Raw genomic sequence first — 27,296 nt, 5'->3', positions numbered from 1 at the left:
TTGAGGGACTTGTCAGCATGGCTGCGCACCCCGTGGGCTGATACTGCCCTTATGTAAGCCAGAGATGTGTAACAGCCTTAACCATCCTTGCGATACGTTTCAGCATTCTTAGCCACACATGTGAGTTTTTGCCTTGCTCTTGTGCCTGGCAGAAAGCAATCATTTTGTCTCTTTAAGCATTTTTCATGTTTAACTTACTAAAAGTAAGTTACATACAATAAATAAGTATGCTTTGTGAATGTACTAGTAATCCAGGAGAGGACAATATTAATTAGGTTATGTTTTTCTGCTAGTCATTTACTTACTGTTTTGCGGTGTTCCACTGAGAATATAAATTGACTAATTATTAATTGTAGTTTTCTTTACCATTTTTTGGAAGCAAAAAGGCTTTTAATGTTTTGCCAAGTGTATTATTATCTATAATACTATATCATTTGTGATTGAAATACTAATATGCGATTGTGTTTCTTGTATTACATTGAACTAATACTTTAGACCTTGATTTACTTATGACATTTATGAGACTGTTTTACTATAATGAAGTATATATAATACAACATTCACCCCCCATAATCATTTTAGGTGCACTATTCAGCCCTGAAAACATATAGACAAAATTATGCAGATTAAACATGTTATATTTAGGAGTACATATGTACATACATATATGCATACAATGACAATCAGAGCAAAGGGGGCCAAGAATTTGAAGGAGAGCTGGGAAGGGTATATGAAGGGATTTAGAGGATGAAAGGGAAGGAACAAATCCTGTACCTAAATTTTAATCTCAAAAATAAAAAAATAAAAAAGAGAATTCTTCATAGCATTTTGAAGCCAATTCCTTTCTTTCTTTTTTTGTTTTTGGTTTTTTGAGACAGAGTTTCTCTGTTTAGCTTTGCGCCTTCCTTGGAACTCACTCTGGCCCAGGTTGGCCTCGAACTCACAAAGATCCACCTGCCTCTGTCTCCCGAGTGCTGAGATTAAAGGCGTGTACTACCACCACCCAGCCTTGAAGGCAATTTCTATACCCCGTTTGATCTTGCAGTGTAAAATTGTGCAGCCAGTAAATGACAACTACCATTTCCTTTTACCTTGTTCCCCTTATAACACCCATTTCCCCAGTGTCTGAGTAATCTAGTATCTCATGTAAGTAGAATAATTCAGAATTACTTTTAGGTTATTTCACTTACCTAGGATCTTCAAATTTCACCCATAATGTAATGCATATCAAAATTGATTTTCCTTTCAACAGCAAATAATGTTTCATTCTATTTACATGTCAGATTTTCTTTGTCTATTCATATATCAGTTGGTGGATGTTATTTACACGTTTTGGCTATTGTCAATTATTTAATCATTTAGTCCTGAACATGGACATGCAAATGTAAACACACACACACACACACACACACACACACACACACACACACACACATACACACACGTGTGTGTGTGTGTGTGTATGAGCATGTACATAGTGCAGCAAGGCATTGTGTGTTGTGTGGCTGGATAGCTTTGAGTCAGGGTCTGGCCTTCCTCTGAGTCCTGCTATAAGCAGTCACCTTGAAACTGTGGAAAAGTGGTGAGTCCTGATACTTATGGTACAATTTACTTTATTTTAGTTCTCACTCAGTAGACACCACTCACCTTTTTCTGGGTTTTCCTCTAAGCAGCTGTTGAAAGTAGGAGTTTTCTAAGTCAGGACACGAAGCACGGAGCCCCGCTGAGACTCTGAACTTGTTATCCCTTCTTTGTGTGTTCTTCTTCAAGGGCCAGTCAAATACCAGCTCTTGAAAACATGTTCAACATTTACTTTTACTTTCAATGTGGTCTCTATGGATATTAGATCTGTTTACATTGTAATGAACTTGCCAAATTCATGGAGAGTTTATGCTCTGGTTACCTCAAAGTCTGTAATCAATGAACAATTCTATTATCAAAACATATTCATTTTATGGCAATTGTGCAAGACATTGCATCTAGTAGTGCCCAGCTCTCGAATCGTCTAGGCTTTAACTCTAGGAAAAACTGCCACTTTTCTTTTCTCTCTCTCTCTCTCTCTCTCTCTCTCTCTCTCTCTCTCTCTCTCTGTCTTGCTTTTATATATCATTGGCTTTCTCCTCTCTTTCATGGAACTTATGGTTATTAGTTTAACATCCATGAACTTGATTTAGATATTTATTCTTTTAAACTTAAATGTATGTGGTGAGCCTGGGAGTATACGTGGACCACACACAAAATTGTAGGAACCTATGGAAGTTAGAAGAGGGAGTTGGGTGCCCTGGAATTGGAGTTATAGACAGTTACGAGCTGCTGTGTGGGTGCTGGTAGCTAAATCAGGGTCCTTGCAAGAGCATCAAGTGCTTTTAACCGCGGAGCCATCTCTCCATCTTCTTAATTCAATTTTTAGCTTTAGTCATATTTTTACCCTCCCCCAAAATATCAGTCAGTAAAGTGATCTACTATAGCTGGAAAATCTTGAGCACATGATGTCGACCGAATAACTTGCATTTCCACCTGTGATTGATGTTGTTACCCCCAAGTCCATGAAGTACAGTTGTAATTAGCACCGGTGGAGGAGATTCATTGTAAGGGCTTTACACTCAGATTTAACCTGGGAAAGTATGTAAACACCAGCATTCCATTCACTGATAATGTCTCTGAGATTGGTGTTGGGAAGGGATGAAGCATTTCTGAATATTGTAGATTTATATACATGAGGAACACTCCATTTGCTAAGAGGCTCAATTACAAACATTTATGATGATACATTTCTAGATAATTTGTCAGTACCAGATACCTATTATCTAGTATATAAATAATGTCAAATCTATAGTGGGTACTGATGAAAATATAATAGAATTATTGATTTTATGCATTTCCTCAGGAAATATACTTTTGTACATATGAGTATTTAAACTCCAATGGTAACTAAATAAGCAGTGAATTTTCTATAAATTAAAAAAATTTAAGCAATTTATTATATCCAGTTAAAAGAACACAGTAAATGTTGTCAACAGTGTGAAAAATCGATGATCATTTCTTAAGCACAGAAACAATTATTTTTGGATTTTCAGTAATGCCTCTGTTGGTTTCATCCTGGTTAGTACCATGATTTTGAAAACAGTGGCCAACCTAACATTAAAATTCTTTGATTTTTAACCTTGCTAAATTTTCATCCGCATGACTTTTAATATGAAGCCGTGAGGATGTTGAATTTGAAGCCAGAGTGGAATACATAAAAAATTCCAAGATAACCGGGGCTGTACGGCACGGCTCTACCGATCCCCAATCCATCAACCAATCAATGCATTTCCCTCTGGTACCTCTGGCTTGTGTTGATGCCCATCAGTGGTTGAGTTCCTCTGGGTGCAGAGCTGCTGCTGTCCCCCTTTGTGTCACTCTTCACATCACCCAGTCCGTGCTGTGCCTCTAAGGATACACAGCAGCCCTCCCACCGCACTGTTCTTACTAACGTCTCTTAGTGAGCGGATTATTTTTTTTACGATCTCCCCATTGTAGATTGAAAGACATGACAGCTGTGCCTATGACCACCTAGAAGTTCGAGACGGAACCAGTGAGAACAGCCCTTTGATAGGACGGTTCTGTGGTTATGACAAGCCTGAAGACATAAGATCCACTTCCAACACCCTGTGGATGAAGTTTGTTTCTGATGGGACCGTGAACAAGGCAGGGTTTGCCGCTAACTTTTTTAAAGGTAACTTGCAACAGCTTACAAATTTGAGGGGTTTTTGTTGTCGTTGGTGGTGGTAGTGTTCAGGGGTAAATTAAACTTCGAGTCTCGACAGATTGAATTGGAGTTCATTGAAAGTTAAGTGCGTCCTTATGTTCTATAAGTAGTGCTCATTAATAGGAAAATGAAAACTATTTTAGTGCAAAGAGTGGCATCTAATTTACATGTACGAAATTTATATGCACTTATTTGAAGTGTATTATATTTGAATGAAAATTTCTAGTAGGAAGAATGAACAGGTTTTTCTCTGCATGGGCTTTTGTAAAATAAATTGGCTAATTTACATATGCCAAAATTCACCAATAGTTACCTAAGTGTTTCCATTATCTAAATAGCATAGTTCATTTTCAGCAAGAGTTGCTCAGAAATTGACTATGTAAATTGAAAGGCAGAGAAAGTTGTCACTTTAGCTATATAAACTCATTAAAATATACATTGACATGCTGAATTTTTCTGGCTTTGTCCAATTGTCACAGTGGTAGAAACATATTATTTCTTTGATCATGCATTTAGTTGTCAAAGTGCTTAATATTTTGCTGGTACATGTCTCCACGTGGTGCTTGTATTTGTGTAACCGACATTGGTTTATTTATGAAGGATAAAATTATGATGTACCTTGTTTTAGTCTTTGTACATTTAAAAATAATGTATATTATATGAGTCTGAGAAAAATTGGACTGGAGTTTATTATGTACTAATATTTATTCATTATATATAATTTATGCTTATTATACACATTATATTTTATACAATAAACAGTGCATATATTTCTGTAAATACACGTTCTTAGTCTAAATATCTCTATAAAAGCACCAAAGCGTTAAAAGATCTAGTCATCTACTAAATTTCATTAAGTTTTAAATTTATAATTACTTCAATCTACTTCTTGATGGTATTTGTTTAAGGATTTTGTGTGGTGTATGTTTCTGTGCATGTGGTATGTATATGTGTAGTGTGCATGTGGTTTGTGTGTGTGTGTAGTGTGTATGTGGTATGTGTGTGTGTAGTATGCATGTATGTATGTGTGCTGGTAATTAAGCATATACAAACCATATACTCTGCCACTCAGCTGTGTGTGTCTCCAGCTTCGAAGAGATATATTTAACAAATTATACTGTGAAATCAGTAAGGGATGCTGTGCTTTTTCAACTTAATTCCAAAAATGTCTCTGGGATTTAGTAATCCCCATTTTCCCTTAAGTTCAGAAATAGCACACACTGTGTGTGAGACAAGGTGACCTCCAGTTCTCCCTGAAGCAGGTAGATTTCTAGTCCCTCTCTTCTTCTATGGTTTAGGTTGCCACACCATGCATTCCTACAGGTTGCACAGCAACAGCTTACTCATTAGAACCCCTTTGTTGAGGAATGAGTTGTCTGTTTTGTTCAGAGCCATTAAACCCCACACTTTAAAAGGTTTTACATTCTCATTAACAGAGACTAAACACTCTAATTGTTCTGTATTTCTCTTCACCTTATAGAAGAAGATGAATGTGCCAAACCTGACCGAGGGGGCTGTGAGCAGAGGTGCCTTAACACACTGGGCAGCTACCAGTGTGCCTGTGAGCCTGGCTATGAACTGGGGCCAGACAGAAGAAGCTGTGAAGGTGGGACCTTGCTCTCTGTCTCTCTCCCTCTCTTCCTGTCTGTCCATCTGTCTGCCTCTGTCTCTCTGTCGGTCACTTTCCTTCTCTGTCTGTCTGCCTCTGTCTCTCTCCTCTGTCTCTCTGTGTCTGCCTGTCTCCCCCACCCCCACTCTCTTTCTCTGTCTCTCTGTCTCTCTCTCTACCTTGACATAATACCTCACCTGTTCTCTTGTTACTAGCATCCATCCTCTCCTCCTCTGGTTATGGGACCTGTATGTGTTTCTACTTTCGCCTCCATCCAGCTCTGTATGCTTCCTTCCACCCAGTCCCTCATCTTCCCTTCAGGCGTCTCTCCAGCCCTCCCTGTGTCTGTACACACCTCACTCTCTTCCATTCTTTGTACATGAGTGTATCAGCTACACATTCCTATATCTATTGTTTTTATCTATTGAGTTAAAATTTATTATACAATGACATCTTAGTCACGGTTACCGACATTTCTTCATTGAAATCTCACATGAGGATTTACGCACAATATTTTGTTACCAGGGGCTATAGTCCCTTTCTTAATTATTTAAAGCTGCTTCATTTTAATTCTTCTTCATTACATTTTAAAAACATATTTATTTTATTGCATGTACGTACCTATTTTGCCTCCATGTATATATGTGCACCACTTACATACCTGGTACCATCAGAAGATGGATGGGGATGTTGGTTCTTCTGGAGTTGGAGTTACAGATGATTATGAGCCACTATCTGGGTGCTGGAAACTCAATCTAGGTCCTCTGCAAGAGCAACAAGTTCCCTTAAGCTCTCAGCCATCTCCCAAGCCCCCTTCCTCCATTTCACAGAGGCCTCATCCCTCACTGGAAAGGCAGAGTGTATTGGCTGATCTTCCCTCCCGTCAATTTATCTTTCAAGACCCCCCCCCATTGTTTCATCTTCACAGAATTTACAATTTATAGTCATATAATTCAGAGTTTCACTACCAAAATGTAAGTCTTCTGAAAGTGAGCCTTTTGCTATCTGCTGTGATTATATATAAGTGGTAAAAGTATTTGCTTTATGTTTGATGCTGTGCCCCCTGCTGGCTTATTTTTTTTTTAAATGACACTGCCTCTTTATTTCTTTAACAGTTTGAATTTATACTTGGCTTTTAAGTCTCCATCCTACATATTTAACTACCAGCCTCCTCTCTGCACTAGATACAGAAATGAAAGTGGCATAGTTAAGAAGAAGGTGAAGTATTTTAAAAGAGCACATTGGGTACCAATCCTGAAGGGAGGTGACTCTTATTAAGGATTCTTATTGCTGTCTGCAGCTTCAAGCCAAAGCCTGGCATGTCATAGGCAGGTCCTGTACCACTCAGCTGCATGCCCAAGATTGATAATCACTATTCCTTACACGTGATTCCTAGAAATAAACATTTTCCTTCATAGCCATTTATCAAAAACCCAGTAAAAATGAGTGAACCAGTCACTTTGAATATTTACTAATCAGTAGCAAATACACAATACCTATGTTTATCCAAGCATGTAAACAAAGCAGTCATCTCAGGCTACTGTTGAACATCCCAGGAATCAGTTATGAGCTATGTGCAGTGTGTGCTTGTTGAAATGCTTTGGAATAATATGTTCTCTCTGTTTTTTTAGCTTTCTTGCTAGTGTGGGCTAAATGGTCTTACTTGCCTTGGAAAAAAGTTTGGGAATTTTAAAACGTGGGTTTGGCCTTATTTTATCAGAATGTTTTATGTTATCTCTCTATCATCTATCTATCCATCTCTTTATAAATCTATCATCATCATCTCTCTCCCTCTATATATCTATCATCTCTATCTATCTACATATCTAAGTATCTATCTATCATCTGTCATCAACATCTATTTATAATCATCTGTGTTTCTATGTATGTATGTATGCATGCATGTGTGTGTATCTCAATCATCTATTTCTGTCTACTTAGTCATCATCAATTAATCAGTTATCTATCATCTATCTCTATATGTTTTCCTTAGTTCCAACAATTTTGTTAATTTCATAAATATAATTTTATTTTAACTTTTCAGTCATCAAGATACTGTAAAAAATTTTACATTCGCTTAGAAGAGAAGAAACCTTGTACCTGATTTCATATTATTCACTCAAACTTTGAAGTGATTTAAAATGTACTTCAGCCATAATTTTCTTCATTCCCAAACCTCTGGTTAACAGCTTACGAATGGGATTTGATGATAAAATTCTTTTGCTAAAACCTAAAGCCTGAGAGTGCAGCTTCTCGAGTTGACAGCTAGGAGCTGATTCACATTTAGCTGATATGGTGGGTGTTGAAGGGGAGGTGCACCTGAGAAGGGGCACCTTCATTGAGGAGATTGAGGAGTACTGTTTCCTTTTCCCTTCTAGCTGCTTGCGGAGGACTTCTTACAAAGCTCAATGGCACCATCACCACTCCCGGCTGGCCCAAAGAGTACCCTCCCAACAAAAACTGTGTATGGCAAGTGATCGCGCCAAGTCAGTACAGAATCTCTGTGAAGTTTGAGTTTTTCGAATTGGAAGGCAATGAAGTAAGTGAGCAAGGTCTACACCATCTTTACCATGTTTTGAGAGTGCCCAAGTCAATCTGACCAACTCAAAAGGAGGAAGAGAACGTGATACATTCCTGTAAATGTCCTCCTCTTTACCCCACTGCTTTTTCCAGCAAGTTCTTATGATTCTGCTGTAGGGTGAGATTTATATTTGTATGGAAGATTAAAGTTACCTGAGGGATTTTCAGTTAACTTAATATCCAATATTCTCACAATTCACTAAATAGCTATAGAGTATTTAGGATATGCTTCTGTATAGCATAGATATTTCTAGAAAAATAATAAGTGAAAAACAAACAATCGTTAAATCAGACCAAAAGTGTCCACTTATGAGAATGCAATATATTCTACTTTTGGAAATTGATATATTTTCATATGCATGTAGTTTTTTCATTGTGAACTGTGCTCATGGTTTACATACCAAAATATTAATTTTAATCTAAGGAAATATAAACTTAGGTGACATTATTATTTCTTTTCGAAATATAGCTTACTGAACTGAAGGCTCAGTTTTTTAACACATGACCGCATTGAAACTCGTGAAATCACTTCTTTGGAATGTCTGTGGGCAATCCAAAAACACACCAAATTCAGGTGTAAATCAATGCTTAGTAATAACAGCTAGAAAATGTCAGCTGGATTTTTGGTTTCACTGGATTATTTTTGGAGATATGGTTAGAAGTACCTGTTTCTTATGATATCTCATTTTTCTATTAAAACCTTTTTTATTCTTTTCTTCTAATTTTTATTTCCACATTTGTACTTAATTCAATATGACTTAATTCCACTGAGCATAATGAAAATTTAACTAATGAAAATTATCTTTCCTTTTCTGTATGCCTACTGAAACTTGCAAAACCTGGGATCAGAAATGTAATGTATGAGTGCCCCAGGCCATTGTTATTGGGGTTTTTCTGTAGGTTTCAGACACAACTTCTCTGGTGTACTTATTTTTGACTCTTGTTCCTTGTTGTCCCTATTCCTCTCTTTTTCTTTTAAATATCCTTTTCCTCAGTAATTCAACTTGTAATGGTAAAGATATCTTTATGCATTAAAAAAATCCTTCAGAGTTTTTTAATTAAACGTGGAGGATGGCTTTTGGGAGGTAAATATAGGTATTTGGGGGAACTGTAGAGTCACAAAAGTTGATCAGCTGGGATGAGGAGAGAGCTGATTTAGGGAAGTCCCTGTCACGCAAATATGAGAATCTAGGTTCCATAGCCAGCACCTGCCCAGAAAGCAGGACACGGTGGCACAGGCTGTAGTCCCGACACTGGGGACTCTAAGACAGGAGAACCTCAGGTGTTAGGAAACACTGGGTCATGAAAAGGAAGTGGACACCTCATGAGAAATGGTAACTGAAGTTGACATCTGACCTATACATGTGCATACACACCTACAGATACACACATATGAAGATCATGCACACACACATCAGTAGATTTATTTAGATTATTATTATTATTATTATTATTATTATTATTATTATTATTATTTGGTTTTTTGAGACAGGGTTTCTCTGTGTAGCTTTGTGCCTTTCCTGGATCTCGCTCTGTAGACCAGACTGGCCTCGAACTCACAATGATCCTCCTGCCTCTGCCTCTCGAGTGCTGGGATTAAAGGCGTGCGCCACCACCACCCGGGTAGATTATTTTCTAATGTCATATCCAAGAATAATGGCGGGACAGGCATCAGTTAAACCTCTTAACATATTTAATCCACAGACACCATAATGTTCTTTAACAATAATCTCAAATCAAGGTAATATTGAAATGAAAACATTAATTTTATAATACATTTAGAAAAGCTTTTATATGATCCACACTTTTCAGAAATAAGATTTCTCTCCCACCCTTTGAGTTGATATTGACTGAGTGTTGAATTAGCTCTACTATCATGATTATTGCTGCAGTGATCAGTTGTGACAGGGGAGTCATTTGGAATTGACTTATGGTGTGAGAAGCAAAGGAGCTTGTGTGCAGGAGGAAGGAACAGAGGTGGTTTTGTACAATGCAGATTTGTGTTCTAGGAAGCCTTATTCACATTGTAATGGCCACTATTCACAGAACATCTGGCTGTAAACTTGTTAACATATACCAGAATTCTTAGACTTAAAATGCTGTTACTGTGTGGAATACCATCTCAGCATTCTGTGTATTTTCATAGCTTGATAACTTAATTGTTTGCAGTAAAAGACCAGAGCAAAACACTGACTTGTAGAATATTAGGATATGTCAAAACTTCATCAGTCCATTCTCTGTACTGATGTACCAGAAGAAAGTCAACTGCAAAAAACCTCAGCATCTGAAACATTCTTTTAAAATGGAGTTCTCTTCCAACAAACATCACAGTCTAAAAAAGTATGCAGAAAATTACTTCATTCTTCCCAGTAGCATTTTGTTTATTTAGCACCTAATTAATATCACAAAAAACCCTAGTGATTTGAGTTGACATATTTCAAAGCACAGATCATGCCCCAAGGTTCAATCGTATGCATTGTTAAACCTTGCTAATTATACGTTTATATAATAAAGTTGTTCACGCAAGATACATTCTGCAGAATATGCTATGTTAGAGTTTGGGAAAAGTGTACTGTGGAAACATCTGCTAGTGGCTATAAAATTGCTTAAGAATACTTGGCATTCAGTTGGCTTCTTGCATTTTCCTGATGTTAGGTAAATAAATCAGATGATCTTGCTTCGTTTTGTAACAAATTCATGGCTTATTCCACTGAAGAGATTTAGCATTTGTTTATAGTCCTTTAGATGTCCTACAGAATAGCTTACAGTACCTAACCCTGCAGGAAATGAAGAAACAAGAGCCTTCTAATAAGCTTTAAAGACAGGATTTTATTACTACACACCAATTGTCTAGCTATTCCTTGGAGTTACAGTCAGTGCTGCTTGGTAGAGTGTCATGCTTACAGGATGCAGCACTGCTCTTAACCCAACTTGGGATTGTTAGTCAAGTACAAACACCTGTAGTAAGTATACCTTTGTACATGTTTTCTAAAAATCTCTGAACATAGTTTTTTTTTTTCTTCACCAAAATGGAAAGGACAACTTCTATTGATAGTGGTCATTCCAGGAAAAATGTAGCTCGGAATTTTATGTTTTTGTCATCAGTGTTAGATAAGACTTGACAAATGCTTTCACAGTTCATCCTGAAATTTAAAATAAAAATCAAACGAGGGCAGCAACCATAGCTTATCTTCTTTTCATCGATACCACCTTTGGACAAACGCTCATCTTAATTATCCTCGTATTTTGGCATTTTTGTAAAAGATACACACACGCTATGAATCTGACAAGGAAATTGACGCGGGCATGTGCCACTCCAGGAGGTTTTTTTCCACAGTGAACTTCTAGAACTTTTGTGCCTTCTGCTCACAGTTGACTCCTGCTGCACTTGTTTTGTATGTGTTAATCCCAGTAGGACTACCATGGGCTACCAATGAAAACCATGGTAGGTTTCTAACCCAAATGTCAATCATCTGGCTCTCTCTAATTGGTGATCATGACAACCATGTTTGTCCAGGTTTGCAAATACGACTTTGTGGAGATCTGGAGCGGCCTTTCCTCTGAGTCTAAACTGCACGGCAAATTCTGTGGAGCTGACGTACCTGAAGTGATCACTTCCCACTTCAACAACATGAGGATTGAATTCAAATCAGACAACACTGTATCCAAGAAGGGCTTTAAAGCACATTTTTTCTCAGGTATAAGTGTGCACATGATGTATGTACGTGAGTTTCTTTCTTTTAGTGTGCATTGATTTTAACTGCTATCACTTCTTCACTGCTTTCTGTAAGTGAGAGGTGTGTGAAATGCCTGGACTAGGTTGAACAGTTTGATTAATGCAGTGTTAGTATATTAATAATACAGACCCAGATGAAATGCTGTCCCTAAATAATAGCTCTTATAGAAGTTTAAATATTGTAGCAAATATTTAAATATGGTACAAGGACTACAACATTTTCACATACTGACTATTCCCTACATGTGCATGGTAATAATGACACCAGACTTCTCTAAACTGGCAGATTTTCCAAATAATATTTATTGCCTCAGAGAATGTGAGCTCATTTGAGAACTAAATTTTTTTCCATTTTATATTTCTTTAATATATTAGGCTGAAATCAAAGTCATGTTTTGTCTTGTTTATACATAAATCATTGTAGTAAGTATGGAAAAATACAATTATAAAAATATATAATTTATATCATGTATAATTTTATATAGCTTTCAATAGAAATATGGAAATGTAATTTAAATTATGTTTCATATAGATATAACAATACCTAACATTTAATGGTTTGTGACTGTTAGTGGACCTTAAATTAATTAAAAGTGCATTTTCACATAAAAAGTGGAAATATAAAAATACTCCCTAATTTTTGCAAATATATAAACATGAGTAAATCTTATTTTCTCAGTTTCTGACTCACTTTTTATAAAACTGTTCTTCTGACCTTCAAAAACGGGCTGTAATAAACCTTACCACAGAAATCTATTGTGCCTGTGTAACTAACAACCAGTTTAACACAACTGAATCCCAATTATGTTTTAATATTGTGCCATTTGGATTGAGTTCATTTAAAGTCTATTTATGCCACCTTTTCTCGGTTTAAAATGAATGAGACTGACAATGTCCAGCTTTCCCTCGCAGTTTTAGGATAATTGAAATTAATGGTTCATAAGCTCCATGAGTTCCAAGTCAGAGTGAACTCAAAATTCAAGAGATCTTGGCTCCCTTGTTCTTCTTCCATCCTTTTGCTCAAATTTAATAACCTTTTAAAAATTATTTTCAATCATTCATTTAAGACGTATATTATTCAAAGTATAATTTTAGTGTCCTAGTCTAATTAAAGGAAGACAATTTCATTCCTATCCATTTTGCAAATGTTGTATACATTGAAGTTTTTAAGCGATCTAGAGGTTAGGTGGAGATAACTCTGCCTACCTTAGTTCTGTCTAAATATTTATTATAAAAGCTGAATTTATGAAATGAATGAATTCTGTAAACTATTCAAAGCATCTAGAATCTTTTACGTTACTTTAGATGTACATTTTATCTAAAAGATTTATTAAACAGATCCTGACTCCAAAGTATCTTTTACTGTGTAAATTCTTCACAAATTTAAAATCGTTACTTTTGGCTAGGCAAGTCTTTAAAAGTTGGAGAGACATGTTGTAAGAAGAGCAGCATTGACGTGTAAACTGCCTTTGTTTCACTCCTATAACACGCATGTAAGAAGGCACACAGCCCGAGATCCGGCACACACAATCATATTTGCTCTCTGAGCTTTGTGAAGTGACCACATCCCTTGGCAGCACCCATAATTGCCAATTCACTATGAAGCAAGTTCCTTGATAAAATTATGTTCCAGAAGCAACCCTGATATTAGTGTTGATATCATTCCCCTGGTGAAAACCAGTATATTATAAATTTTAGTTAATTTTGAAAAAAGTTTAGACAAGATTATTACATCGAAGTGATGTTGCTGAATGTACTGACGAATTAACATCAAAAGGCAACTACAGCCCCTACTCTGCTAATGTGTTCATTTGTGAACAGAGACATCTGAGGAGTTGATTCCATTGCCCCATGTCACAGTGCATCTACTCCTTACTTTATCTTGGTCTGCTAGCCATTTGCTTAACCACAGGAATCAGCCATGACCTTGACAATTGGCATTGGTAGTGTGTTACAGTAAGCACTCTTAGGGCATGAGGGAAAAAGGATGCTTTCTGTTTCCTTGATAGGGTGCCACGTGGTAAAGTCCCCAATAATCATTAGAGAGAGTAAAATACCAATGTTCTTTTTTGGGTTAAATGAAAGTTCTTAGAAATATGTCAGATTTGGGTTTAAAACATTTTGGGTTTGTGTGCGTGATTAGATTTACTGTGCACCTAGATTCCTGGGTCTTCCTGTTAGCTAAGTAGTATGTTTGCTCTAGGAAGGAAGGTAAAGATGTGTTTGACAAAAGCTGTTCTCATACGGTACAAAAAAGGGATGGCAGCAGATGAAAAGTTAGGGGGCTGAACGGCTGACTGACAATCTGTCAGATGCTAAACTACAGGAGTTTGTGCCTTTCCATAGCTGGGTATTTGCACTGAAAAAAAAAATCTAGATTTCTCATAGTGTTTTGAGCATGATAGTGTATACAATAGTATATAATGGTGTGTTAAATGGTTCAGTACAACTAAATTTATTAAAAAGATAAGTATGAAAACCATAGACATACTAGACTTTCTACAAAATTGAAAGTTTTTGTTTTTGTTTTTTTAAATTTAGAGATTTGCTAAAGCATAGTCCTGAAAATATTTTCACAAATACTGTAGAAAATTGACCATAGGAATCAAATCACTGAAAATGTTCTGCCTCAGATTTCCCAGTCTTGAGACAGTTTCATGAACTATCCCAAAACTAGAAAGAAGGATCTCACAGTCGCGTTATGGAGATAATTGCATGACAATAGGAAGTGTAAATAAGTGACAGAAAATGTACCTTGTAGAATCCTTTCTATCCTAAAGTTGTTTAATGAGTTCATGATCTAAAAAGTTGTAGATTATAGACTATGCGTGGAGATCTGGGTATAACCCTACACATCTTTTGTGCCTGTAGCGAAGCAAATGTGTGTGCAAACATGGCAGCTGCCGTCTATACATGCCTAAAGTGACTGTGTTATGGTAGAGATGTGATGAAGTCTGATGTTGTACGATTGTCCTCAAGGAACACTTCTCTGAATTAAATATAAAGAAACTGTCAGAAGAAAAACTCCTCCATCACACGCTTCTCTGTTACTCAAAATGTTCCTAAATCTGTAAAGCATTACTTCACTGACTATCCTCTTTGAAAGCGAAAGAATTTTACAGTTTACATAGATTTTAATTAGTTGAATACTAATATAAGATAAAAATATAATTGAATTAATTTTGAATTATCTCATTATAGGAAATTAAATATGCATGCTACTCTAATGTACATATTGACAGGTTTCTTTTTTTTTTTTTTTTTTTTTTGGTTTTTGGTTTTTCGAGACAGGGTTTCTCTGTGTAGCTTTGCGCCTTTCCTGGAACTCACTTGGTAGCCCAGGCTGGCCTCGAACTCACAGAGATCCGCCTGGCTCTGCCTCCCGAGTGCTGGGATTAAAGGCGTGCGCCACCACCGCCCGGCGATAGGTTTCTTTTTAATCAAGGCTTAGTTTGAAATTTTTATTGAAACTCAGAAGTTATGAATTTTAATTTAATTTAATTGTGAAATTCTAATCAAGATTATAATATATGCAGTTATTTTATATGCTTTACAATAACAATTACTAGAGAACTTAATATTTATTAGGAAAAAATAAATTTTATTATTTATTCTATATTATTCAGAAAGGAAGGCTATTTAAAAATTTAGTTCTCTTACAAGGAGTAAAGACAAACAAATGTATTCAAAATTTAAAATGTACAGTAAAATAGTGTATGCACACTATTAGTTCTGATATACCTAATAAAATAATCACAGATATTCTAGTTCTTTTTAGTTGTAGCTTTTAAATGTGTGCTTTTATACTTAAGGGGAAGAATAAAAGGTATGTTTTAGAAAGAAAACTTACCAGAGAAATTAACATCCTTGGTTACTGCCACTGCTGTGATAGAGAAATTAACACATTTTCACGTATCAATTCTAGGTAATTATAAGAAATTAGTCTGAAAAAAATTGTAAGTTAATGGATTTTCTGTCTGATAAATCTATGCATGTCTAGAAAAGCCATTGTTTCTCATTGTAGGGTAATTCCATTTGAATTCCTTTTATGTGTGTGCATGTACATATTTTAGAAAGCTTCTACAGTAGTCCTTTTCTGGTTTTTTCCAAGGATCTTTAGTGTTAGTGATCTGTCTTCATACTCTCTCCTGTACTCTGCTTTCCCATCTCACACCCACTTAAACTTTCTGCTCCATTATTCCCCATTCCCTCCCTTTATACCACCTTCATTCTAACTTCCCTTCCTTGGATGACCACATTTTCCACGGACCCTTACTCCTTTCCTGATTTCTATGGGACATCTTATAACCACTCCAACAGTCAGGGATCATCCAGGAAGAAAGAGTGGAAACGTCAGGGTCAGAGGTCGTGGAGAAGTATAGAAAAACTGTTTTCTGCACAAAACAGGGCAGGTGTACATCTGAGCTCACAGCATCTGTGAGAGAATGTGCCCGACTTGTGTAACTCAAGCCAGACAAAGTCCCAGCATAGTGGAGGGAGGTGGTCCCAAAGCCCTACCTGCCCTGGGGAGTGGTTGGCAACTGATGACAGCGAGAGAAAGAAAGTCAGCTCTTCCCAAGGATGCGGCCTCTGGTAGTGTGCCCGTACTCCAGTGGACGTCCATATACTCATAAACATACTGGCGGTATTAAGTGGATTCAGCGGGCATTTAAAATGAGAGAGCGCATAGGAAGTTGGGAATGAAAATGGTGATGGGACATAGGAGAAATAAGAAGAGGGAAGGGAATGGGTGGATCTGATCTAAATATAATAGGCAAGTATGACTATTAAGTGAAGTATTTTAAAAGTGCTCTCAGATTATTGATGAATATATTTCCCCTCAGCCACTTTTTTAGAGAAAATGTTGATCAGATTGAAATCAGAAAAAAACTAGCTCTTGCTGGACCTAGCAGCTGTGGGTGCAGACTTTGTATTCAACCTGACCTGAGGAAGCAGTGCACTGTGCCGTTCTTATTCTCATGTGTGGAAGGAACATCTGAGTGATAGGCCATTATACATGCGTCAGGACCAACCTTCCAGTTTGATGTACATGGATGCGCTGGGCTTGGAATGACAGTTCGGTCATACCCTGTGATAGCTGCTGCTCTCGCGGTGCTGACTCCCTGCTAATCCAGCTTGGCTTCATTCTCTGGAGTGAATGTGTTGGCTGTTTCTCAAAGTTTCTATTCATTTCTCCTCTAACCTTTGTCTTACTTCTCACACACCAAGAGGCCATTTAAGGGAGGCCGTATTAATAAACAGATCTGCCAGAACCCTCTCTTGTAAACACATCAATTTAGTCCCATGTTTAGAATGGACAAAAGATGCCTTTTTCTATCTTCGAATATTATGAAATACTCAAAGTAATTAATTATATCTGTAAAATTAATGAAAAACAAACAACCACACAGTATTAATGAGCAATTTTTAGGAGTGACTCCACGCTTGTCATGGAGACTTTATTAGCTTCTGTCATGGTTGTGATGTTGCCTTCCTATACCTCTTGTCTTAATTCAGACTAGTCACAATTTCACAATGTCTGAAAAATTGGTAATGGGTGCTGGAATGGTAGGATCAGCTGGAAAAGGCCATCTTTCTCCTACCAGAAGTTTCTACTCCAGCATAGAAGATTGCCAAATGCCCCAACCCCAATACTCTCAACCCTCAGTCCACACCCCGCACCAGTCCTTTCAGAAACACAGTCCATAACTCAAGTCTTCAAGCTAAGCAAGGGATAAGTTAAACAACGGCACCATAAGTGTGTATTTATTTCATGTTGGAAACCAGGAAATGTGTAGCTCATTTTATCTTTTGTCAGAGTTCACCACAACTAACTGAATCTATTTTGACATCCTTTCATTTAAAAACTACTCACTAAACGGGGCTTTATTTCTTTGCTAGACAAGGATGAGTGCTCAAAGGATAATGGCGGTTGTCAGCACGAGTGTGTCAACACGATGGGAAGCTACATGTGTCAGTGCCGGAATGGATTTGTATTGCACGAGAACAAACATGACTGCAAAGAAGGTATGGGAAGACATAATCTCCTCTTGACGATACCGCAACTCTCACGTGGGTTGAGTAAAGCCCAGCTTCCATGCTGTTAATCACATCAGTGGATGATACTGCTGCTGACCACCCAAAGTTTAAAAAAAAAAATACAACTAAGGAACTGTGTGTGGTGTTTAGAGATTCACAGGATGCTGTTGGGCACCTCATTAAACAACACTAAAGTTTTGCACTTCATACACAATGACATTTGACTTAACTTTATATAACAGGGAAGCCGCTGCGGTACCATCTGCTGGACGAAACTGCACCACATGGTTCCAGGTCTTTGTAGAAAGACTTCATTACACTGTCCACACATAAACCCCTCTAAAATGGTTTGCATTTGGTGTGATATCCCTCCCTGAATATGTTATACATTTGAGACATGAGTCATGCTCCTCTAAATATCAGAAGTATCAAACTCAAATGGTAGATTCTGTGCCATTTGGAATTTTAAGCAAGAGTTTAGGGGAAAAAGCATACTAGGATGACAATAACTTACTAGATTTTTTTTTTGTCCCAAGGGTTTAGTTAAGTGATTTTAATTTGGGCTACTGTGAGTTAGGTGGGAACAAGAGGCAGTTATGTAGTTCTTTCTTCTTAGGGGCTCTGGGGTTGAACTGCCTACTTGATTGGAAGCCAGCTTTTCTTAAAAGGAAAACTCTTAAGACAGCTTTTGTAACTGTCATCATTAGTCTGTGTAGGTTGGAAAAATCGGTCTATAATCACAGCCCCACGAGGAGGTTTCTGTGTATGTTTTAGAATGATACATGATATCCATATGGACCTTCCTTTCAGACAGAATTAAATATCAGGGACATTTTTTTTTCTTCTTTTCCTTTAAGATAATGGCATTTTGCGGAATTACATGCAAGCGAGGGTTTTTGCTTTCTACATTATGCACGGGATGTTTATAACTTGGTGGAGCATGCTGTTAAATCAAAGACTGGGACAAAAGGCCCAGTGATTTCATAGACATGTAAAGTAACTCAAAGAAAGGGAAAACAGCTTTTACAGATTATGTGTGGAATCCCTGCTCAAATCTGTTCCTGACAGTAGCTTTCTGGAACTTATTTTATAGAAAACTTCCTATTAGACGGAATGATTTCCAGATACTCCCTATTGTGGTTCATCTGTACAGGATGAACCACAGGAAAGGGGCCGAGTTTTCTGATGTTTGTTGTACGGTATGCACCTTGCACTGTTTAGCAGGGAGAATCCAACTTTGCTGTGGACGGTTGTAGATCCTGCAGATGCTATACTTCATGGGGGAAGACCCAAACATGGGTAATAGAAGCCATGACTCAGTCCAAAATTTCATCTTTTTGCAGTGATGGGCCTCGTGCATGCTAGGCATGTGCTCTACCATTGAGGTTTTAGAGCTATCTTCTTGCTGCATAATACTTATTCTCTTCTTTTTGTATTCCTCTGTTGAAAAGTTAAATCTTCCTGTGAGAACATAGAGTGACAAGGAGAAGTGACTAGGGAGGAAACTGTCACAACAGCAACAGGAATTATCTTCATTCAGTGTGGGGACAGACTCAGGGGAGTCCTGCAGTGAAACAAGTGTATTATCTGTGTAAGGAAGAATCTCCTCAATATCAAGTGATCTGATCCAAAGTGACACCAACTGTGAGAAACATAATGACATATGATGATAATTTACTGGAGTGACTTCAGGAGCTCCCTTCAGGGTTAGCAGCAGTTTGCTTATTCTTCACCTTAGTGCTTCATTCCACCAAGTGACATGGGGGTTAACTTATTTTCTAGCTAAAATGGTAGTGTAGGCATTCAAGTATATATTTAACTATAGGAGAGAGAAAATATAAACACATGAGTCATAGAACGGTTTGATAACCTTAATTATCTATAAGTGGTGTTTCTGTTGGTAGCAGAAAAAGAATGGAAAATGATGCAGCCTATTGACTTTTCTTTGTGGTGACATACTACGTATTTTGCCGAGATCAGTGCTGACGTGGTTGATTTTCAACATATGTTGCTTTACTGAAGCCTGAAATTTCTGATCCAATAGTTTAAAATAGAAGTTGCTTTTCTTCTAGGCACTTGCGTGGTTTGTGGCAAACATATAATTCCAATGATTCAGACTGCAAACACTGCTTGATTATGTTCAGCAACAGATTTTCCAAAGCAGATGAAAATGGTAACAGTGATTGGTGTGATGTTTGCTAGCATGCAGGGACATATTTCAGCAGAGCAGGGGACAAATAGGCTGCTTGTTTTCTGGCCCAATCATGCACTGGATTCCCAAACCAACTGACACTATTGTTATTGGCACAGCTGAGTGTGAACAGAAGATCCACAGCCCCAGTGGCCTCATCACCAGCCCCAACTGGCCAGACAAGTATCCAAGCAGGAAAGAGTGCACCTGGGAGATCAGTGCCATTCCTGGCCACCGCATCAAATTAGTAAGTGACCCCCTTCCTTTCATTCAGCTGATTATCAGTGTCTTTCCTGGCTAACCTGCAGAGAAGGAAGAAGAAGGTTTTTAACTGAATGGAGTCAAATTTCCATGCTTTCCTTTCTACTTACACAAAATAAATGCTTGATTTCCCAGGTCAAGATGAAAGCTGTGTTATCCCAAGGCCTCTTTACAAGGCGTTAGTAAAATTGCTATAAACTTTAGGGTTTGCCGCCTAATATCCCTGGCAATTATATTTACAAATGGGGGAATAAATGAAGGAGTCAAGAAATCAGAAATTCATCTGGAAAACAATAGGCTAATCTTCCACCTAAAAAAGTATAATGTATTATTCCGAGTGTATCAATTCTATTTGCGTCATAGACAAAGCACACATTTAGAAAATAAGATTAATTTTGCCTTGTGGTGTGTAGGATATTAATTTACACAATCTATAACTCTTGACAATAGAACTCTTAGATCTTTATATTATCCTTGTAAGTGTGCCAAATATTACTCTGTATGACTAATTCAAATAATGATTGTAAGTTACTCTCCTCTCCCACTTTTGTCAAGTCTTACCTAGTTACCTGATGATAGTACATGTTAGGGTTTATTTAATACAGCATTGAATCTGAAAACACCAAGAAAATTAAAAAATGAAGCATATCACAAAGTAAGTATTTGCCTACAGAGTGGACATAGAGGTAGCTCACAAGACTTCAATCACAATCTAGGAGGTGCTATGTTAAAGAGCGAAAGTAGATAGGAAAGAGACTACTGATCTGAGATATTTCACAGGGCCAATCCAGCTAAAATATTTACTGTAGACTCACCTCTTTAGACTCTTGCCATCAGTGAGTCTCTTTCTATTTTGTCTTATCTATAAATAAATGTGGCACTGTAATGAAATCAGAGGTGGTGACAACAATGTCATATTTCTATCATGGAGCTCTTTCCCCTTGCCACATGTATGAGAGACCTTCCAGAATGATCATTTCTCAATCACTCTGTTGAAGGACTGTCAGATGCTGAGCATGACACTGCAGTATGTGTTCTACTGCACTGTGTGTTCTACTGCACTGTGTGTTCTTCTGCACTGCACTGCATGTTCTATTATTACACTGTGTGTTCTACTGCACTGTGTTCTACTGCACTGCATGTTCTATTACTACACTGTGTGTTCTACTGCACTGCATGTTCTACTGCACTGGGTGTTCTACTGCACTGCACTGGGTGTTCTACTGCACTGTGTGTTCTACTGCACTTCACTGTGTGTTCTACTGCACTGTGTGTTCTACTGCATTGCACTGTGTGTTCTACTGCACTGTGTGTTCTACTGCACTGTGTGTTCTATTGCACTGTGTGTTCTACTGCACTGGGTGTTCTACTGCACTGTGTGTTCCACTGCACTACGCTGTGTGTTCTACTGCACTGTACTGTGTGTTCTACTGCACTGTGTGTTCTACTGCACTGTGTGTTCTACTGCACTGTATGTTCTACTGCACTGTGTGTTCTACTGCACTGTGTGTTCTACTGCACTGTATGTTCTACTGCACTGTGTGTTCTACTGCACTGTATGTTCTACTGCACTGTGTGTTCCACTGCACTGCACTGTGTGTTCTACTGCACTGCGCTGTGTGTTCTACTGCACTGTGTTCTACTGCACTGTGCTGTGTGTTCTACTGCACTGTGTGTTCTACTGCACTGCACTGTGTGTTCCACTGCACTGTGTGTTCTACTGCACTGCACTGTGTGTTCTCCTGCACTGTGTGTTCTACTGCACCATGTGTTCTACTGCACTGTGTGTTCTACTGCACTGCACTGTGTGTTCTATTGCACTGTGTGTTCTACTGTACCGTGTGTTCTACTGCACTGAGTGTTCTACTGAACTTAGTGTCCTACTCCTGTCCAAGGTGCTGATTAACAAAATGGTTCTTTGAACCCAGATGGGCTTAATAGAAAGCCATTCAGTTAGTGGTGTAGAAGAATTTCTAAATGGTCTTATTAAATAAAAAAATACGGAGCCAGAAATTTGAGTTAAAGCCTTAGAGAGATCAGGTAAATACAGAAAGCCACCAGATAACCTCACCTGACCAACTCTGAAGCTTCCAAAGAGAGAATGACTTCCTCTTATTTTGTGATATGCATTTTCTACAAACTTCTCTGAATTTCTTTCATCTGTTTTGTGGCATCTGCCATTATATTCAAGTATTTCTTCACTTAACTCTTCTGTAACACCATGTCTCTTTATCTGTGATTGAAATGACATAATTTATATTATCCTACAGCTTTTGGGCCCTCTTAATTTTTGTCACTTGATTGATTTTGCATTTCAGCTTGAATGATATTTTTCTTTTCTTGAAAATAGGTTTTTTACAATATATTCTGATTATGCTTTTCCCTCCCTCAACTCCCAGATCTTCCCTATTTTCCTTCCAATCCAAATTCACTCCTTCTTTCTCTTTCTCAGTAGAAAACAGGCATCTGAAAATGATAATAAAATAAGATAAGCAAAAAACAAAGAAGCCAGAATAGGACAACACAAACAGAAGAAAAAGAATCAAAGAAAAAATCACAGAAATACATACAGGAGCAGACACTCATGTTCCCACACAGGGAAATCCCATAAAAACACAGAACCAGAAACTATAATATGTATGCAAAAGACCTATATAGTTAAAAAATGTCTTGACAAAGTATTATGAGACAAAGAAACTCCAAAAAATGCCACTGAATTCATTTTGGTGTTGACAATCCACTACAGGGCTGGGCATGGGCCCTGTCCTTAAGAGTAGTTGTATACCCCGTGACACTCCACTGGAGAAATCTCAATTTTCTTTTGTGAGCAGTTGCTAAGTGGAGATAGCTTCTGCGTTATGCATGGGAGGCATGTGTCCACACTCCCTCCTAGTGCTGGGACCCGTGTGCCCCAGGCCTGTGCATACCCTATGTATGCCGCTCTAGCCTGTATAAGCTCACAAGTATTTCGGTCCTGTTTAGAAGGCCTTGTTTCCTTGGGTCCTCCATCCCCTCTAGCTTTTACAGTCTTTCTGCCTCCTCTTCCTCAGTGTTCTCTGAGCTCTGAGGGGAGGGATTTGATGGAGACATCTCGTTGAGTACTGAGTATTCTGCCCAGGTCTCTCACTATCTGCACATTCTTTAGCTGTGGAGCTCTGTATGTGTTCCCATCTACTGCAAGAGAAAACATCTCTGATAGTGACTGAATAAGACACTGACCTGAGTATAATGTGAATGATTTGTATTGATTCAATGATTATTTCTTCATTTCTCTTTTATCTATTGGAAAGATTATTAAGCACTATTTGTTGGTTTTACTATTTTTTGTAGTATTCATATTTAACTCGGGGCTATAGTTTATACCTCTGTTAGTCTGTTGGGTGGCCATAACAAAATATCATAGATTGGATAACTCAGGTATTAAAAATTAATGTGATTTCTTCACAGTTATGAAGACATAACAGCCAAGGTCAAATTGGCACCCTACTATGTGGGTATCTGGTTGACCTTCCTTCTTGTCTTTTAAATGCCTACCTTTTTGAAGTTGCTGTGTCCTCACACACTTTTGTTGTTGTTTATTTATTTATTTATTTATTTGTTTGTTTTTTTTTTTTTTTTTTTTGTGTGTGTGTGTGTGTGTGTGTGTGTGTGTGTGTAATATACCTGATTTGCTATTGTGTGTATGTGCTTGTTTGTGGATTTGGAGATGTGCCACACAGTCCATGTATGAAGATCAGAGTACCATCTGTGGGTATCAGTCCTTGCCTTTCTGCCTTCTTTGAGACAGTCTCTTAGCTACTGTGTGTGCTGAGCTACCTGGCAAGCAAGGTATAGGAGACTGTCCTGCTTCTGCCTCCATATCCCCCATGAGGATAATGTGTGCATTACTGCATCTGGTTTTTGAATGTGTTCTGGCTATTAGCACACAAGTCCTCATGCCTGTGCAGCACATGCCCTTACCCTGAGCCCTCAGTTCAGCTCACATCACTTCTTCTCTTTATTTCATTGGGAGATGCTGTGGATTGTCTTCACCTTCTTCCAAGGATGACTATTCAATGCCAGCATAGCTCTACTCTTTTAACCACATTTTACCTATATTATCTACATAACGATCTCATCTTCAAAAGTAGTTACAAGTTCAGTCAATCCCAGAAATATGAACTTTTAAAAAAATGTCCTTTCTATAAGTGGCCAAACTGGCTTAATTCCAGAGAAAATGTGACTTACCATGGAATTTTTCTACTATATTTTGCTCAAGGATACTTAATTCCAGTTTAATCCATTTAAGCCATTTTGGATTTGATCCACTGTTTTTGTTTGTGTGTGTGTGTGTGTGTGTGTGTGTGTGTGTGTGTGTGTGTGTGTGTGTATGTGTGTATATCTGTCTGTCTGGAATGAGCTAAGGCTTAGTTTCTATTTCCATGCATATATCCATTTTTTTTTAGCATTATTTATCAAAGAAACCAGTTTCCTTATTATGTGTTATGGACATTATCATAAAAATTAATTGAGGTGGTGGAACACACCTTCAATCCCAGCACTCAGGAGGCAAAGGCAGGCAGATCATCTCTGAGTTCAAGGCCAGAAATCAAGAAATCAGAAATCAAGAAAATGTCCTCCAGACTTGCCTGCAGTCAAGTCACGTCCAGGCATTTTCTCAGCTGAGAGTCCTTCTTCCAAATCACTTTAGTTTGTGTGGAGTGGACGTAAAAGTAACCAGTGCGACACGGAATGGTTTTCAGGCGCTGATTTCTCTAAATAATGTTTTATTCTCCGACAGTAACATAGTTCTTGCAATTTGGAGGAGTAGTTTCCCACTTAATAAGGAATCTGGCTACAGTTAAGCCAATTTTTCTCTTAGTGGTTTCTTACCAGTTCCACACTGATACTAGGAATGTGGCCGTGTGCCCAGTTGTAACAGGCTGATTGAATAATGTCTCATGAGAGGCATGAAATCAGAAAGTTTGATTGGCTACATGAACAAGAAATTTCAGGGTGAGATTGTCTATAAACATGAAACGGTGGTTAGATGAATGAATTGACGGATGTAATCAAACACCTAGACACCAACTGAGCTCTTCTGCATCCCATGCACTATGTCTACTTTATTGTACTCAAGCCCTGGGTTATAGAGATTGCTAAATTCAATTCATAGCATGTCCCCTCTAGGTGAATGCCTGCTTTGCAAACTGCATTCCAGGATAAATAATGTCTGCTACTGACTCCTCATTCACTGCATTTTCCTCCACAATACTGATTTCCAGTGAGATTCTTAGCATTACAGTTGTTCTTACTTTTTGTATTTTCTACTGCTTTTGGTTGCATGAAGTGAGCATTGCTCTTGACTCATGGTGATCAAAACAAGCCATTTTCATCCATATTTTTATTAATCTTTCAAACAGGGTGCAGTGGGATAGCATATAGAGAGATTGTCGCCTTTCTCTTCTCTTATTGATCGTTTTAGTAACTCCATTCCTTTCTCCTTCCTACTTAGTATAATTGCTTATTTCATGTTTTCTTTTCCAAAGGCAGAAAATGGAATCTAGTTTAGTGTGGGATATTTCAGCTCTGTCATACAATCTCAGAAAGAAAGAAAGAAAAAAAAAGCACATGCTTTCTCATAGGTAGAATCTAGCCAATAACATATACATATATGTAAACAAATCTGTATGTGGGTTAAAGATAACACAAAGAAAAGGGAAAAATATAAAGGGATGCAGAAGGACTAAAGGCAGGCAATGGTCACTAGTTAGGAAAGAGGATGAAAAGCTAATGGTTCTTCTAGTTCTAATTCTGCCATAGAGTTTTTGGTTTTGGTGGTGGATAAACATATGAAAGAGCTTCAGTACTGAAAATATAGGATTTAATATAAAGCTCCACAGCTTCTGTTCTGAATGCCCAGTCTGGTTAGTTGTGGAGTGCAATGTTTTTATTTATTTGCAAGTTTATTTTATAAGTTCATAAAATTAAAAACAGTTCTAGCAGTCAAATATGTTGCTAGCTTGCTTAGTAATTTCATATCATGTGAGTCAGCTTTCCATAACTTAACAAAATGCTGAGGTAATGAACTTCTAAAGAGAAAAAGTTATTTTGGTCCATAGTTACTGAGGTGTGAGTCCATGACTGATGGGCTGTATTATTTGGCTTGTGACAGAGAAATTCATGATAGGAGTTCACGATTCAAGGGATTTATAGGATAAATATTGCTCACCTCATGGTCAGGAAGAAGAGGAGGGATTGAAGGAACTGACATGTCCCTAATGACCTAAAGGCCTCCCATTGACTCTTTTATTCTAATATCTCCACCACAGACCAATTTGTGTCTCTGGGGTGAAATCTGTGACATACAGCCTTTGTAAGATACCTGAGCTCTAGACAGCATAACAGTTACACGGACATCTTGTCTTTACCCTTTGTGACCTCCCCTTTCAATGATGTGCTCTCTGGATTAATCCCTTTGTTTGCCATGGACATACTTTATTGACAGGTAATTTATCCTCTAGAGAAGTTTCTGAATGTTTTGTTGCTAGTAAAAAAAGTTTCCTTCTTCTTAAATAGGCCTTCAATGAGTTTGAAGTTGAGCAACATCAAGAATGTGCGTATGATCACTTGGAAGTTTTTGATGGAGACACAGAGAAGTCACCAATCCTTGGCCGACTATGTGGCAGCAAGATACCAGATCCCCTCATGGCTACCGGGAATCAGATGTTTGTTCGGTTTGTTTCTGATGCCTCTGTTCAAAGAAAAGGCTTTCAGGCCACCCATTCCACAGGTCAGCAACTTACCTTCATGCTTCTCTTCTGAGAAAATACTTTTTTAAAATTCATTTTTAAATTTGCATACAAACTAATGGTTTTCAACACACACACACACACACACACACACACACACACTCACGCACGTGCTGCTGTACTTTGCTCTTTCTTTTATTACTCTTTTGGGTTGGGTATGTAGATGTGGTTGATGAATAGAATTAGTAGAATTACATGAAGTTGTAAGTGTAACTGGTGTCCTAGCTTCATTTCTGTCGCTGTGATGAAAGGCAGTGACTCTCCCCGCCCCCCAAAAAAATGCGACTTTCGGGAGACATTGGCTCACAATTCCAGGTTGCAGTCCGTCATTCCTGAGA

General features: G+C 37.9%; 1 protein-coding gene across 1 annotated transcript in view; it reads left to right on the top strand.

Moving 5' to 3' along the window:
- The window catches only part of Tll1 (tolloid like 1), a 183,510-nt gene that overhangs the window by 146,395 nt on the left and 9,819 nt on the right, over positions 1-27,296 (top strand). Inside the window, exons 13-19 of the mRNA XM_052752355.1 lie at positions 3,523-3,718; positions 5,232-5,357; positions 7,739-7,899; positions 11,458-11,638; positions 17,578-17,703; positions 20,026-20,153; positions 26,726-26,939. Coding sequence (XP_052608315.1) covers positions 3,523-3,718; positions 5,232-5,357; positions 7,739-7,899; positions 11,458-11,638; positions 17,578-17,703; positions 20,026-20,153; positions 26,726-26,939 — 1,132 coding nt within the window. The remainder of the gene's footprint in view (positions 1-3,522; positions 3,719-5,231; positions 5,358-7,738; positions 7,900-11,457; positions 11,639-17,577; positions 17,704-20,025; positions 20,154-26,725; positions 26,940-27,296) is intronic.

The sequence above is a fragment of the Peromyscus californicus genome, unplaced genomic scaffold, assembly GCF_007827085.1.
Source record: "Peromyscus californicus insignis strain IS unplaced genomic scaffold, ASM782708v3 Scaffold_23__1_contigs__length_62951481, whole genome shotgun sequence".
NCBI lineage: Eukaryota > Metazoa > Chordata > Mammalia > Rodentia > Cricetidae > Peromyscus > Peromyscus californicus.
This window is presented reverse-complemented; position numbering and strand designations above follow the sequence as displayed.